At 47.7% G+C, this 15,029-nt stretch overlaps 1 protein-coding gene across 3 annotated transcripts in view; it reads right to left on the bottom strand.

Annotated features, from left to right (window-relative positions):
- Window positions 1-14,639, bottom strand: part of gabrb1 (gamma-aminobutyric acid type A receptor subunit beta1) — a 27,223-nt gene extending 12,584 nt beyond the window's left edge. For all 3 annotated transcript variants that reach the window (XM_086182033.1, XM_086182034.1, XM_086182035.1), the window contains exons 1-4: window positions 14,359-14,639; window positions 14,198-14,289; window positions 14,053-14,120; window positions 1,980-2,200 (exon numbers count right to left, since the gene is read on the bottom strand). In XM_086182033.1, coding sequence (XP_086038159.1) covers window positions 1,980-2,200; window positions 14,053-14,120; window positions 14,198-14,289; window positions 14,359-14,438 — 461 coding nt within the window. In that variant the 5' untranslated portion in view covers window positions 14,439-14,639. The remainder of the gene's footprint in view (window positions 1-1,979; window positions 2,201-14,052; window positions 14,121-14,197; window positions 14,290-14,358) is intronic.
- Window positions 14,640-15,029: the final 390 nt, after the last annotated feature.

The raw sequence follows: 15,029 nt of genomic DNA, 5'->3' as shown, positions 1-15,029 counted from the left end.
AAGTGCTGGTAAAATACCAGATTTATTTCTATTCCCTGAGAAGAGGCCATAAACCTCAGCAGATTCGGTGTCAGGACATGAAAGTTCCCTCCAGTGGTGAACACTCACTCTCCTCTTGCCTGTTTGTAGTCTCACTCTACTGTGTGTCCTTGTGTTGGACACATTAGTGGACATGGGATGAATAATAGAGCATGTGCAGAGAGCAGCGATGGACAGCGTGGATGTAAAAATAGAGTCTTCACCTTCAGGTCTACAATGAATCCACCAGAAACATCAGCCAGTCACGCACTTTGTCCTCCATCTGCTGCTGGGATGACAGCTACATCACTCCCAATCTATGTTTAACGATTTCTTTTCCATTAATTGTTGTTAGTAGACGGCCCTCCCAATCATTGACGCAAACATCCCAAAACTACAAATAAAATCAAGAAACCCCTGGAGGCTAAATCATAGCTATGACCAAAGGATAAAAAATATCAACAACAACAAAAGCAATAAGGACAACAACCCAACAGCGACAATAATTGAGCAGCTATAATTTGAGGAAACTGGGAACTACAAATAAAACACAACAAACATTTGAATCAAAAACACGGGTGCATATCTAGAAGCACCGACGTGCCCTCTACCTTTCACCACATGCTGTACGCAGGCAGCAAGAGGAGGTGTTCTCTGGAGTTTGGGGGTCCTGATAAACACCGCCCCCTCTGGTCACCTACATCTGAGAAGGACTGATTCCAGACCTCATCTCGGGAGGTCTCCCCTCTGGTCGACGACCCCACCACAGGACAGAAAAATTCTCATTTTCAAGACGGCTCTCCAAGTGGGAACAACTGTCTTGAGATGTTTCTCAGTGAGACCTGGACTCTCAACAGATCCTCGTAGATGCCCACAGGTAACGTGAGGAGCTACCTTGGCAGTACTCAGAGTGCTTGGTGATGTCATCTCATTCACCCAGCCACTGAGGCCAGCCGTCCCCCTACAGGAGCCGCTGACCTCAACGGAGAGTCCACACATGTGGTCCATGGTGTCTCGGCCAGAGCAGGACGTTGAGTCAGTGACAGCCAGCAGGGTCTGAGGCACTGGTGAGGTCAAGTTGGGAAACCTAAATATAGCCCTTCTGTCAGCAGTGAGCTCACTGGTGAATAGTTGTGGGAGCCTGTAGGGGATAATGAGTGTGCATCACTCCGGGGCGAAGGAGCGCGCAGCTCCCTCACACTAACATGCTGGAGAGATGATGTCACACTGAGAGAGGAGAGAACATTCCATGTCTTAGGGTGGGCAGGAGACCTCTTCATGGAAATATCACGGAATTCAGACAAATCAATGTCCTTTACATGTTAAATATCTACTATCTGTTACTGGCACAGACTCATTAAAATAGTAGTTGTACACAAGTCAGTTTAAAGGGCATTTCTACTTTGAAGTGCTCATTAGTAGACTGATGTTTCAGCAATTATCCAGGTGGAAAAAATGATCAATGTGAGTTTGATTTATGACAGGATGGTGTATGGATCCTTCCCTGTGACGGACGCACCGCCAGTGATCCACGCACTCTTTGACTGGAGCTAAAAACGACCTAAGGAACTCAAGCACTGCCGATCCGTTGAATGTTGAGGTAACAAGACTTTCCCAGAGTACTGGCATTTCAGAGTCCATCAGCCAATCAGTGCTGCCTGGCTGCTGTGAGGCTAATTTGTGATTCAAGCTGAATATGTTGAACTTGCATGAGGACGCGGTGGACACCATCGTCCCATTGAATGTCACATCATCGCGCCACAACTAATAATCACTTGTGGCGGGAGCTCATCTTTGCTGAGTGCACCTGTTTAGCACGCCAACCAGAAAACAGCCGTGAGGCCACCTTGTGGCTCTACTGGGGACTGCAACAACATTACAGACGCAGAATCTGTCACGGCCTGATGTTTTAGTTCTGTTTGTGCAGCATCCAAAAATTTAAGACTGCCAGCTGTTCTCACCTGAGGCCGTAGAGAACCGTTCCATCAGGGTGCAGTCGGATCATTCGGTTCTTCACCGTCACCCCGTGAACGAAGGACTTCTTATCGTTGATAAAGTAGGTGTCAGGGACCCAGAGCTGGTCAGCCACACGGTTGTCCAGAGTCAGGTTGAGAGGAATGCCGGTGTAGGAGAGACGCTTGTCCCGCCACGACTGCTGGAAGTACATGGTGATGGTGTAGTCCTGCAGGTGGGGGTGGGGGGTGAGAGTTCAAGCTAAGGCTCATTCCAGAGTAGCACTTTGGTTCAGGTTCTAAAAAAACATTGTAATCACCCGCACATGAACAACTTTAGAAAAAGGATGAACTTGAACTTTACCAGGCAGTTTTACTCCTAGAACATCCAGATTTGTGTGTTAAGAAGGTTGCCAAGCAACACATTGCATCATAGTAACCAGCTGGAGCATCAATATCATGTCCAACAGGCGTTTAGCTGAAAATGAATATTGGTTAATGTGATGTAACTCCAGCATTGGACTTCAAGTGATACTTCAGCCATACAGTACATCAGTGTGGTACAGTCCAACAGTGCTGGACCAGAAATGTTCTGGTTGATTCTGATCTCCAGTCCAAGTGTTAGTGGATCCCTGATCCTCCAGCTGGATCAAGCAGACCTGGATCACACCAGACCCCCTGGAGAGGTGGTGACCAGACGTTTCTGGACAGTTTAGCTGCTGTTAGCATCAGCCTCCGTTAGCTTCAAGCTAAATATACGTGGCTGGTTCTTCCTGCATCCTGGAGTCACTAAGAAGTGATGGAGGAGGGAGAAACACCTCAGTGAGCTGAGTACTCCTGGTACTGAGTACTTGGAAGACTATCACTTTAACAGAAAGGCTGCAGTGAGCTAGTAGTATTCAGTGGCCTATAAAACCCACCACAGGAAGTACTTCACTTGGTGAAGGGTAAAAACAAGGTTTTCAGGAGCTGAACATGTTTAACTGCCTCTTTGTTGTGTTTTCTTGAGCAGCTGATGCGTGATGTCAGAGCCTCGGGGAGCTCCGGCCTCTTCTCCTGCCAGACTGCGTTTCAACAACAATGCTGGACTCAGCGTGAAACACATCGTGTCCCTGCACACGCAGAGACGTTCAGCATCACAAAACAGCTCTCTTTCTAGCTATTCAGTTTATCCACATTTTAACATTTGACATTAGCAAACATCAAAACACTAATAACCTAGCATGTTGGGCTCACTGTTTCAAGTAGCTAGCCAGGACTACGAGGACCAGCATTTTTGAGGTTTGACCTCTGAAGTGCATGTCATCAACAGGATGCATCATGGTCCAGACCAGAAGGTTCTCTCTCTCTCTCTCTCTCTCTCACACACACACACACACACACACACACACACACACACACACACACACACACACACACACACACACACACACACACACACACACACACACAGGAGAGAGTTTCGAAGCAGCTGTTCACTAAAGTGATATTTACACATTGCTGAATAACCTCAGTGTGGAGAACCAACACTGATCTGAGTTCTGCTACTCAGCAGGGGCATCCAAAAGCAGGACTCCGTCAGCAGGTCACGCCCTGTACTTCATCACGTGTAGTAACACGAGCAGCAGGTCACGCCATGTACTTCATCAAGTGTAGTAACACGAGCAGCAGGTCACGCCATGTACTTCATCAAGTGTAGTAACACGAGCAGCAGGTCACGCCCTGTACTTCATCAAGTGTAGTAACACGAGCAGCAGGTCACGCCCTGTACTTCATCACGTGTAGTAACACGAGCAGCAGGTCACGCCCTGTACTTCATCACGTGTAGTAACACGAGCAGCAGGTCACGCCATGTACTTCATCAAGTGTAGTAACACGAGCAGCAGGTCACGCCATGTACTTCATCAAGTGTAGTAACACGAGCAGCAGGTCACGCCATGTACTTCATCAAGTGTAGTAACACGAGCAGCAGGTCACGCCATGTACTTCATCAAGTGTAGTAACACGAGCAGCAGGTCACGCCCTGTACTTCATCACGTGTAGTAACACGAGCAGCAGGTCACGCCCTGTACTTCATCACGTGTAGTAACACGAGCAGCAGGTCACGCCATGTACTTCATCAAGTGTAGTAACACGAGCAGCAGGTCACGCCCTGTACTTCATCACGTGTAGTAACACGAGCAGCAGGTCACGCCATGTACTTCATCAAGTGTAGTAACACGAGCAGCAGGTCACGCCCTGTACTTCATCACGTGTAGTAACACGAGCAGCAGGTCACGCCCTGTACTTCATCAAGTGTAGTAACACGAGCAGCAGGTCACGCCCTGTACTTCATCAAGTGTAGTAACACGAGCAGCAGGTCACGCCCTGTACTTCATCAAGTGTAGTAACACGAGCAGCAGGTCACGCCATGTACTTCATCACGTGTAGTAACACGAGCAGCAGGTCACGCCATGTACTTCATCAAGTGTAGTAACACGAGCAGCAGGTCACGCCCTGTACTTCATCAAGTGTAGTAACACGAGCAGCAGGTCACGCCCTGTACTTCATCACGTGTAGTAACACGAGCAGCAGGTCACGCCCTGTACTTCATCAAGTGTAGTAACACGAGCAGCAGGTCACGCCATGTACTTCATCACGTGTAGTAACACGAGCAGCAGGTCACGCCCTGTACTTCATCAAGTGTAGTAACACGAGCAGCAGGTCACGCCCTGTACTTCATCAAGTGTAGTAACACGAGCAGCAGGTCACGCCCTGTACTTCATCACGTGTAGTAACACGAGCAGCAGGTCACGCCCTGTACTTCATCCCGTGTAGTAACACGAGCAGCAGGCCAAGCCGTGTACTTCATCCCGTGTAGTAACACGAGCAGCAGGTCACGCCCTGTACTTCATCAAGTGTAGTAACATGAGCAGCAGGTCACGCCCTGTACTTCATCAAGTGTAGTAACACGAGCAGCAGGTCACGCCATGTACTTCATCAAGTGTAGTAACACGAGCAGCAGGTCACGCCCTGTACTTCATCAAGTGTAGTAACACGAGCAGCAGGTCACGCCATGTACTTCATCAAGTGTAGTAACACGAGCAGCAGGTCACGCCCTGTACTTCATCAAGTGTAGTAACACGAGCAGCAGGTCACGCCGTGTACTTCATCACGTGTAGTAACACGAGCAGCAGGTCACGCCATGTACTTCATCAAGTGTAGTAACACGAGCAGCAGGTCACGCCCTGTACTTCATCAAGTGTAGTAACACGAGCAGCAGGTCACGCCCTGTACTTCATCAAGTGTAGTAACACGAGCAGCAGGTCACGCCCTGTACTTCATCAAGTGTAGTAACACGAGCAGCAGGTCACGCCCTGTACTTCATCAAGTGTAGTAACACGAGCAGCAGGTCACGCCCTGTACTTCATCACGTGTAGTAACACGAGCAGCAGGTCACGCCCTGTACTTCATCAAGTGTAGTAACACGAGCAGCAGGTCACGCCCTGTACTTCATCAAGTGTAGTAACACGAGCAGCAGGTCACGCCCTGTACTTCATCAAGTGTAGTAACACGAGCAGCAGGCCAAGCCGTGTACTTCATCACGTGTAGTAACACGAGCAGCAGGTCACGCCCTGTACTTCATCAAGTGTAGTAACACGAGCAGCAGGCCAAGCCGTGTACTTCATCAAGTGTAGTAACACGAGCAGCAGGCCAAGCCGTGTCATTCAAATCCATCTTTCTGTCTTGATAGTTTTCTTTGTGAATATTTTCACTTGGTTCATTTCCAAAAAACTATTTCCTTGGATTCCTCAAAGTACCACTTGAGGGAGCTCAAACCACAGTTTGAGAATCACTGACTCAGAGGACTGGAGGGAACCTTTGTAGGCCGCCTGCAGGGGTGGTGCGGGGGGGGGGGGGGGGCGCTGCATCACTGCTGGGCTGTGGAGCTGAAGGAAGCTGCAACGCTGCATTTAGGATTCCACTCACAGCTCTCCAGCGTCAGATACAGATGCTTATGCATGCACTTCCTGTCACACTGAAGGGAAACACACTCTCTGAGAGGCGATGGCACACACTTTCCCTCTGTGGTCAGTCACACAACTGTCCCTCCCTTAAACTGCTCAATATCTTTGTGACAGATTTACTCTAAAATCCAGCACCTGCATCTAAAATGTCTGAGGACAAACATCCACATGATCACGCAGCAAAGTGGCGAATGAGCATCAGCAGCTGGATGAACCATGTGACTGAGACGGGTGAGAGGGACAACCTCCCAAACCGGCCCACTCATGTTTGAGTGACAGATGTCCTGGAGTGGCAGTGACCCTGAGACAGCAAAGCAGGAAATCAGATGAAGAACAAACACGTCAACAAAGTCGGTGGAGGACGATGACAAAGAAACTTATCCCAGATGCCTTGCACACATTTTAGAACGCCAACAACTGTAGCATCAAGGAGCTGAAGATGTAGAGGAAGACTGAAGCTGCCTCATCACCCTGGACACGATCATGTCTGCATACGTCACCACAGAAGAAGCTGATGTTACAACAGAGGTTGTGTCGACAGTCCAGGAATGCATGGACTGATGAACTGAAAACATTTGCTCTTTCCTTCCTGTGCACAACTGCAGTGCTCCAGGGTTCCTGTTCAGCGGCACAGCTTCACCATGGTGAGGTGACCACTGTGACGTTCAACAGACACTTCAGGAAAAAAGTATGTTTTTCCCTCCTCTTTTGCACATGGCCATCATCATCGTGAACCCATGTGGGGTCTCCGTGGAAACCAAGAACAGAGTCAGGGGACAGCACACTTTGATAGGAATCAACTGCAGTAACTCAGATGTATTCAAATACAAGATAAGATCCCCAGCCTCCACCTCTGGAGTGATGCGTCAGATGAACAGGTAGAGGTGTTGGTGGGTAATAATGATGTCACAGTGCCGGTAACAGCAGGGAAACTGCTGGCTCACACAGCTGAAGAGAAACGAGGACATCCAGTGTGTGTGAGACTATTATTAGAGACAGCTGGTCTCCTCAGCAGCCCTGCCACCACCGTCACTGTGGGACCTGCTGGATGTTTCCGCAGCAGATCGATGGCATTAAGGGGAGCAGACTATCGTCCTGCATGAGCGGCGAGGCAGAGCTGCTGCAGCACGCCACCAGCACACATTCACCGATGTGTCTCTGTACCACCTCCGTCTGTCCACATGCTGGTTCTTCGCCAGGAGCCCCCTGGCCAGCTGTGCTGCTGCTGCAGGAGGCTGCTGTCTGGCCTCATTCTTCCTCTGCAGTCCTGGACATGAAAAGCAGGAAGGCTCGTGATGGCAGAGCGGATTGTCGGTTTGAGATGATCGAAGGAGAAGCTGCTGCTAACTACATTGTCCTGATGTTTCACAGTCTTTAAAAAAACAACAACTTTTGCCTTTACAGCGGGTCTGCAGGAACCAGGAGACCAAGGGGGCACACTTGCACCACTGCCAAGGAAAACTGCAAAAATAACAAATCTCTTCCCGGGTACTCTTTCAATAAGGGAGTGAGAAGAAAACCTGCCTTTAATGACAGCAAAACAGAAGGTTCTATATAAGAAACATCGAAGACAATAACCTCTGTAGCCTCTAAGTGTGTTCCTCAAGAGAACACATCACTTTGTCCATCATGTTCAGATCCAAACCAGCATGGAGACCCCCTTCTCTCCTCCAGACCTGCACCAGACTGCTGGCTGCTAGTTAGCTTAGCTGCTGTGAACGCTAGTGGTGGGGGGTCAGTAGAGAAAGACGCCTCATGTCATCAGGTAGACTTTCCTGCTGAACGCTCCTCACCTGCAGTCACAGAACCACAGGTGGGATCAGCATTCACTGAGGAGAAGCTGATGACACTCAAGCTAACCATACAGTACGTGGCTGGTTCTTCCTGCATCCTGGAGTCACTAAGAAGTGATGGAGGAGGGAGAAACACCTCAGTGGGCCGAGTACTCCTGGTAGTGAGGACTTGGAAGGTAGAAAACACTCTTTAGGTGAAGTACCACACTTTACTTCCCTCAGTGGTGAACATGAGTTTCCTTCACTGAAGTCCATCCCTCCATCCCTCCCTCCATCCATCCATCCCTCCATCATCCCTCCATCCATCATCCCTCCATGTTCCCCCTCTTCTCCTGTTGAGGGTGGTGGGGGTGGAGCCTATCCCAGCAGCCTTCCCCCTGGACAGGTCACCAGTCCATGGCAGGGCCAACACATAGAGACAGACAACCATTGGCTCTCCCAGCCACGCCTACGGTCAATTTAGAGTCTGGATTAACCTGGTCCCTCTTGATGTCTTTGGACTGTGGAGGAAGCTGGAGTACCAGAGAGAACCCAGCAGGAACAGGGAGAACATGGAGACTCACCCAGAAAGACCCCGTGCTGCAGCCGGGGCTCCACCCACAACCTTCTTGCTGGGGGGCCACAGTGAGGACCACTGCTCCACCGGGCCGCCCGTCACTGAAGTTGCCACTATCATTCCATCTGCACGCCTTTAATGACATCATGTGACTTCCTGTACTTCTGTGGTCATATTTCCTATAGCCACTAGATGGCACAGTCATTAGAGGCTGTTGTCACCACTTGTACTCACAACCTTTCTGATAGTTGCAGTGAGCTGTTGAAGCTATTTCACCATATGTGTGTGTGTGTGTGTGTGTGGGGGGGGGGGGGGGCTGCATCAATATCCATGCAGTAAATAGTGGGGACTGTCAACACTGATATGTGATGGAGCACAAATGGTTATTGATGCATTTGTTAAAAGCTTCCATGTCTTCTCTTAGCTGGTGTGGTTGCGTCATGTCACCTGAGGTGCGAGGCCTTGCCGGCCTCTGGCTGCTGGACACCGAGAGCAGCGGCACGCAGGCTCTGAGTTACAGTCGCTGAAAGCACGACGGTCGCACAGTCTGGGACTCAGCTGAGGACACGCCTGCACGCTGTCGTTGCCAGAGGTCTCAGTTTACCATTCAGCATTAAACTGTTCAAATGACACATGACATGATCGGCTGCCACCAATTGAGCCTTTCTGCTGCCACAACAACCAGATGCTGCACCCCCTTTGTTTCCATGCCAACGGCAGCATGAGCTCACACACAGGTGGAGAGTGACAGTGCGGTAGGAGTCAAGGTTTGACTGATTAAATTGACTGTGTTGATAAAGAGTCTTACGTTCACGCGCTTCTTCTGACTTCACGTTGTTCAGAATTTTATTAAGAAAAAAGAAGACTGACAGCCGCCGCCGTTCAGCTTCTCGCTCCCCTGCTCAGAATGAAACGACTGAATGCGCCGCGAAGCATTTCTTTGTCATCTACAAAAATCTGAAAAACAAATCCTACACAACAGAAGGAGCTGAACTGCGTCCAGCTCAAGTCCGTCCTGTTCTACATCTCAGGTCACATGATCAAACTGACCTCCATTAACCTCTCGTCTCATAGCTCTGATGAACTGGACGGGCAGCGAGTCAGAGTCACAGTAGTAAAAGATTCTGTGCTTTACACACAGACACACACGCATATACTGTAATTTTATATATATATATATATATGTATATATATATATATATATATATATGTGTGTGTATATATATATATATACATATACATATATACATACACATACATGTATATATATGTGTGTATATATGTATATATACACACACGTATATATATATATACACATGTATATATATATACGTGTGTGTGTATATATACGTGTGTGTATATATACGTGTGTATATATATACGTGTGTATATATATATATATATACGTGTGTATATATATATGTGTGTATATATATACACGTGAGTATATATATACACACATATATATATACACATGTATATATATGTGTGTGTGTGTATATATATATACGCACATGCATGTGTATATATATACACATACATGTGTATATATATACATGTGTGTATATATATACATACATGTGTGTATATATGTATATATACACATGTATGTGTATATATACATACATACATGTGTGTATATATATACATACATGTGTGTATATATACATACGTGTGTGTATATATACATACGTGTGTGTGTATATATACGTGTGTGTATATATATACGTGTGTATATATATGTGTGTGTGTATATATATATATACATGTATATATATACACACATATATATACACATGTATATATATGTGTGTGTATATATATACACATGTATGTGTACATATATATACACACATGTATGTATATATACACACATGTATGTATATATACACACATGTATGTATATATATACACACACACGTATGGAAATATACACACATGTATGTATATATATACACACACACGTATGTATATATACACACATGTATGTATATATATACACACACACATGTATGTGTGTATATATGTATATATATACATGTGTGTATATATATGTACACATACATGTGTGTATATATATGTACACATACATGTGTATATATATATATATGTACACATACATGTGTATATATATACACACACATGTATGTGTATATATATATATACACACACACACATGTATGTGTATATATATATATACACACACATGTATGTGTATGTATATATATATATATACATACACACATGTATGTGTGTATATATATATATATACACACACACACACATGTATGTGTATATATATATATATATACACACACACATGTATGTGTATATATATATATATACACACACACACACATGTATGTGTATATATATATATATATACACACACACATGTATGTGTATATATATATATATATACACACACACACATGTATGTGTATATATATATATATATACACACACACATGTATGTGTATATATATATATATATACACACACACATGTATGTGTATATATATATATATATATATATATATATATATATATATATATATATATACACACACACACACACATGTATGTGTATATATAAGAGGAAGCCAACACTTCGTCCTCCACATCTCTGTAGCTGCAGGCCACCACATGCATGTTGAGTTGTGAATGCCTAGAAGAGCTCAGCACTGGCTTTAGTGAGACAGTCGCACAAACATAAAAGCTGTTGGCTTCCCTTCCATCAGGGCGGGAGCTCTTTCTGCTCTTGATGCAGCTCTGACAATGGCAGCTCTGACAATGGCAGCTCTGACAATGGCAGCTCTGACAAAGGCGTGCCCGACGGCAGTGGTGGTCCACATCCACAATCACTGAGTAACATGACATCAAGTTGCTTCTGATGCGCATATGGGAGGATTTTCACTGGCCAGTTAACAGCTGGTATAAATAAAAATGCCACGTGAAGATGGAAGTCTCATCACAACTGCAGCTCCTCTGCTGTGGCTGCACCTGGAGGAGACCTGCAAACCCACGACTGACGCTTAGGCTGACATGAATGTGGCAGCATTTCAAGTGGACAGGTAAAAGAAAGAATGTGACAATCAAGAGAGCTCATCCTTGGTAAGATGCCACTGGAAGAAAGAGAAGCGTTCAGATTCTGCAGGTTTGATGCCAGCATGTTAAACTGCTATTGGATTCATGCAAATGTCTGAATCGCCTTTTGCTCAGAGCTGCAGTCATTTAACTGTGGAGACCCCCGGGCAGGGCGGGGCTTCTGGCCTGGACGCTGCCGTGGTGCCACAACTCCTGTTAGCTTCCTTCAGATTTGACCTCCAATCAAACTCAAAGGCTTCCACCAACAAATCATCTGACCACAGCTCTCCTTCAAAAGAACCTCCCCCTTACAGTCGGTCTCCAGATGTGCACGCAGGTCAAATAACAAGATACTCAGAACAGTGGGGGCGAGCTGCCACATGCTAAAAAGCTTCTGTGTTTGCCGGTCTGAAGGAGCCAGGTGTCAACACTGAGGGCTGGTTGAGAAAGCAAGAGTGCATCTGAACCAACACCTCAACAAGGTCACGATTGCTAGTACAGGTACTCAGGACGAACAACCGCCATGTCTGTTACAACCTCAGCAGCTACACCAGCCACAGCTGCACTCCCGGAGTTTCAGGTCCACACAACCACTAACAGTTCATCCCCATGTAGGAACAGAAAGCATCACCAAAACAGGAAGGAGGCTGGTCATTGAGCGCGCTCAGAGAAGGAGCAGCACACATCACTGGCTGGACCTCAGCCACCGCTCTGGCCTCTGACAGCCGGCGGAGACCGATCCTGCCCTGACAATCATCTGAGATCTGGCTGTAATCTGCTCACTCGCTGCCAGCTTCACAGCTTCAGCAGCACGCCGCCGCCGCCACCGCCACCAAACCCCTTGCATCAACACCATCCACAAGCTCTCTGGATTTGTTCCAACATGACATGAGAAATGTCCTCAGGAGGGTCAGCAGGAGCGCAAAGTTTTCACTGGAATCTAACATGGATGAAGCACAGATCCTTCCCTCTACTGCCACCACCAGGACATCCATGGGTGCACTGAACCAGCAGGGCTCCAGTGGGTTTGGATCTCCAGCAAAGTGTTAGTGGATCCCTGATCCTCCATCTGGATCAAGCAGACCTGGATCACACCAGACCCCCTGGAGTGTTGGTGACCAGACGTTCCTGGTCAGTTTAGCTGCTGTTAGCATCAGTCTCCGTTAGCTTCAAGCTAAATAAACGTGGCTGGTTCTTCCTGCATCCTGGAGTCACTAAGAAGTGATGGAGGAGGGAGAAACACCTCAGTGAGCTGAGTACTCCTGGTAGTGAGGACTTGGAAGGTACAATATGCTTTTTAGATAAAGTATCACTTCAAGATAAGGTAATTATCACCTAATATGGCAATTATTAGCACCCCTCCCCCAACAAGCCCAGAAGCTAGCGTGCTAATGTGACCACTGCACCAGTTTCATTTCAGGATAATTCAAACACTGAAATCATACTCAGACTATTCAGCTGGATTGTGGTCCATGACAAAGATGGCTGCATATTCTCAAGGTGCAGCAAAGCTAAAGTTGGATCAACTTTTGAAAATCCCCATCTGGTAGTGTTCGGTCCTCAGGCTGACTCCAGTCACAGCCGCCTGTCAACCAAGCCCAGGAGTCTGAAGCAAACCCTCAAAACTCAATCCAGCATCAGTCATCCACTTTCATGTCTGTTACTTGGCAACCAACTTTTCTCATCTCCCTGAGCTGTTTAGTCACACTTACATTTTAGCATTGAAGCACACAAATAAAAAAACAACAGCAGACACTGAACTATAAAGCAGGAGGGTGGTTGTGGTCGGGGGTGTTGTCATCAACCGTGGGGGTCTGCCAGGACTTCTAATGAGTACGTCTGCCATGTGCTTCTCTGGCTCTGTAAAAGCTATCAAAGAAAAGAAATTCCCATTAAATAAGTTTGCTGAATGGAGTTGGTTGAAAAGTTCAAGTTGGGAAGTAAGATTTTAAAGCACTTCCCCCAAAAGTGTATTTTACCTTTCAAGTCCTCACTACCAGGAGTACTCAGCTCACTGAGGTGGGTCTCCCTCCTCCATCACTTCTTAGTGACTCCAGGATGCAGGAAGAACCAGCCATGTACATTTAGCTTGAAGCTAATAGAGGCTGATGCTAACAGCATCTAAACTGTCCAGGAACGTCTGGTCACCACCTCTCCAGGGGTCTGGTGTGATCCAGGTCTCCTGGATCCAGCAGGAGGATCAGGGTCCACCACAGTCAAGCCTGGCTTCAGCAGCAGGGGTTCTGATGCTCTCTGTTCTGCCTGTAACCTTTACTCTCAGGAGTGCATCTCAAACCCATGAGACAGGCTGGTAGTCACATGGGTCCCTGCTGGTGCCATCAAGACCCAGTCCTGAACCCACCTTGACCCCCCCCCCCCCCAGACCTCCATCCTGGTGTCCCTTGACATTTCAATCCCTGCACCGGGACTCGTGGGTGTCCTCTCTCGTCCGGGCCTCCCCGGCAGTTTAGGAGACTTTCACACAGGCACTCCGTCACGCCGCCACCGCAACGATGTGCGTGGAGTCCCCCCCAGTTCTGGGTCTTGCTGTCGGACCGGACCGGACCTGTCTGATCCCTCAGTACCGTATCTAGGGGGCAGAATCACGTGGAGCTGTGAGGGGAGACACATGAACTCACCATGTTGACTTCAGACACCATGTCGATGCTGGCGATATCGATGCTCATGCCGACGTCCACCGGGGCGCCTGAGGAGAACGAGACGGAGACCGTTAGTGCGCGTGGCAGCACCTGCGGCGACGGCGGCGGCGGCGGACACGTTTACCTCCAAAATCGGGCCGCAGGCGAATGTCGTAGCCCTTCAGCAGGTTGTCCACGGTAGCTTTGACGTAGGACATGTTGCTGGGCTCGTTGGCGCTGGAGACACAAACCAGAATGAGTTCGGACATGAGACAATTGAGAGAACGGAGCACGTGACGGTCTCACCTTTGCGCCCCCCAGACTACGTTCGCCAGCAGAGACAGACAGTAGACCCCCCAGCCCCCGCGACCCAGGCCGCTCCACATGTCTCAGCTCGGCTACTCGGAGACACCGACGGAACTCAGACCGCAGAATCACCCGCAGAGCTCGCGCGTCCCCTCACCAGCATCCAAGCGGTGCGTCAAGTTGAGACAGAAGCAGAAACGCAGCCATGCAGAGGACTCGGGACTCAGCCTGGGACTCGGGACTCAGCTGGAGACTCCTGGCGTCCCTGCTCTCCTCCCCGGTTATTCCAGCAGACGCAGCAGCGTCAGGAGCAGAGCTGCGTCAAACTCGTCCTCCCTCCATCTGACTGGGGGGGGGGGGGTGCTCCAGCGACTGCATCCCTGCACACCAACTTTATTGTGTTAAATCCCCTAAATGCAGTGAAGTGTAACGTCCACCATAAAGTTATACTTCAGCTAAAGTGTGTATTTCTCCCTCCAAGTACTACTAGGAGTACTCAGCTTACTACGTTTTAGTGACTTGCAGCTGCAGGAAGACTTAAGACTCCTATTAGTGAATACTTGTAAGGAATAATTCAGAGTACTACCCCAAATCCTCAATACTTGTAAAACTCAGAGTCGGTGGGGCCCTGGGATACCCTCCGCTACCACTCAGGCTGACAACTGTGGCAA

Source organism: Aulostomus chinensis, chromosome 17 (genome assembly GCF_037954235.1).
Source record: "Aulostomus chinensis isolate RoL2024-O1b breed Wild chromosome 17, RoL_Achi_v1.0, whole genome shotgun sequence".
Lineage (NCBI taxonomy): Eukaryota > Metazoa > Chordata > Actinopteri > Syngnathiformes > Aulostomidae > Aulostomus > Aulostomus chinensis.
This window is presented reverse-complemented; position numbering and strand designations above follow the sequence as displayed.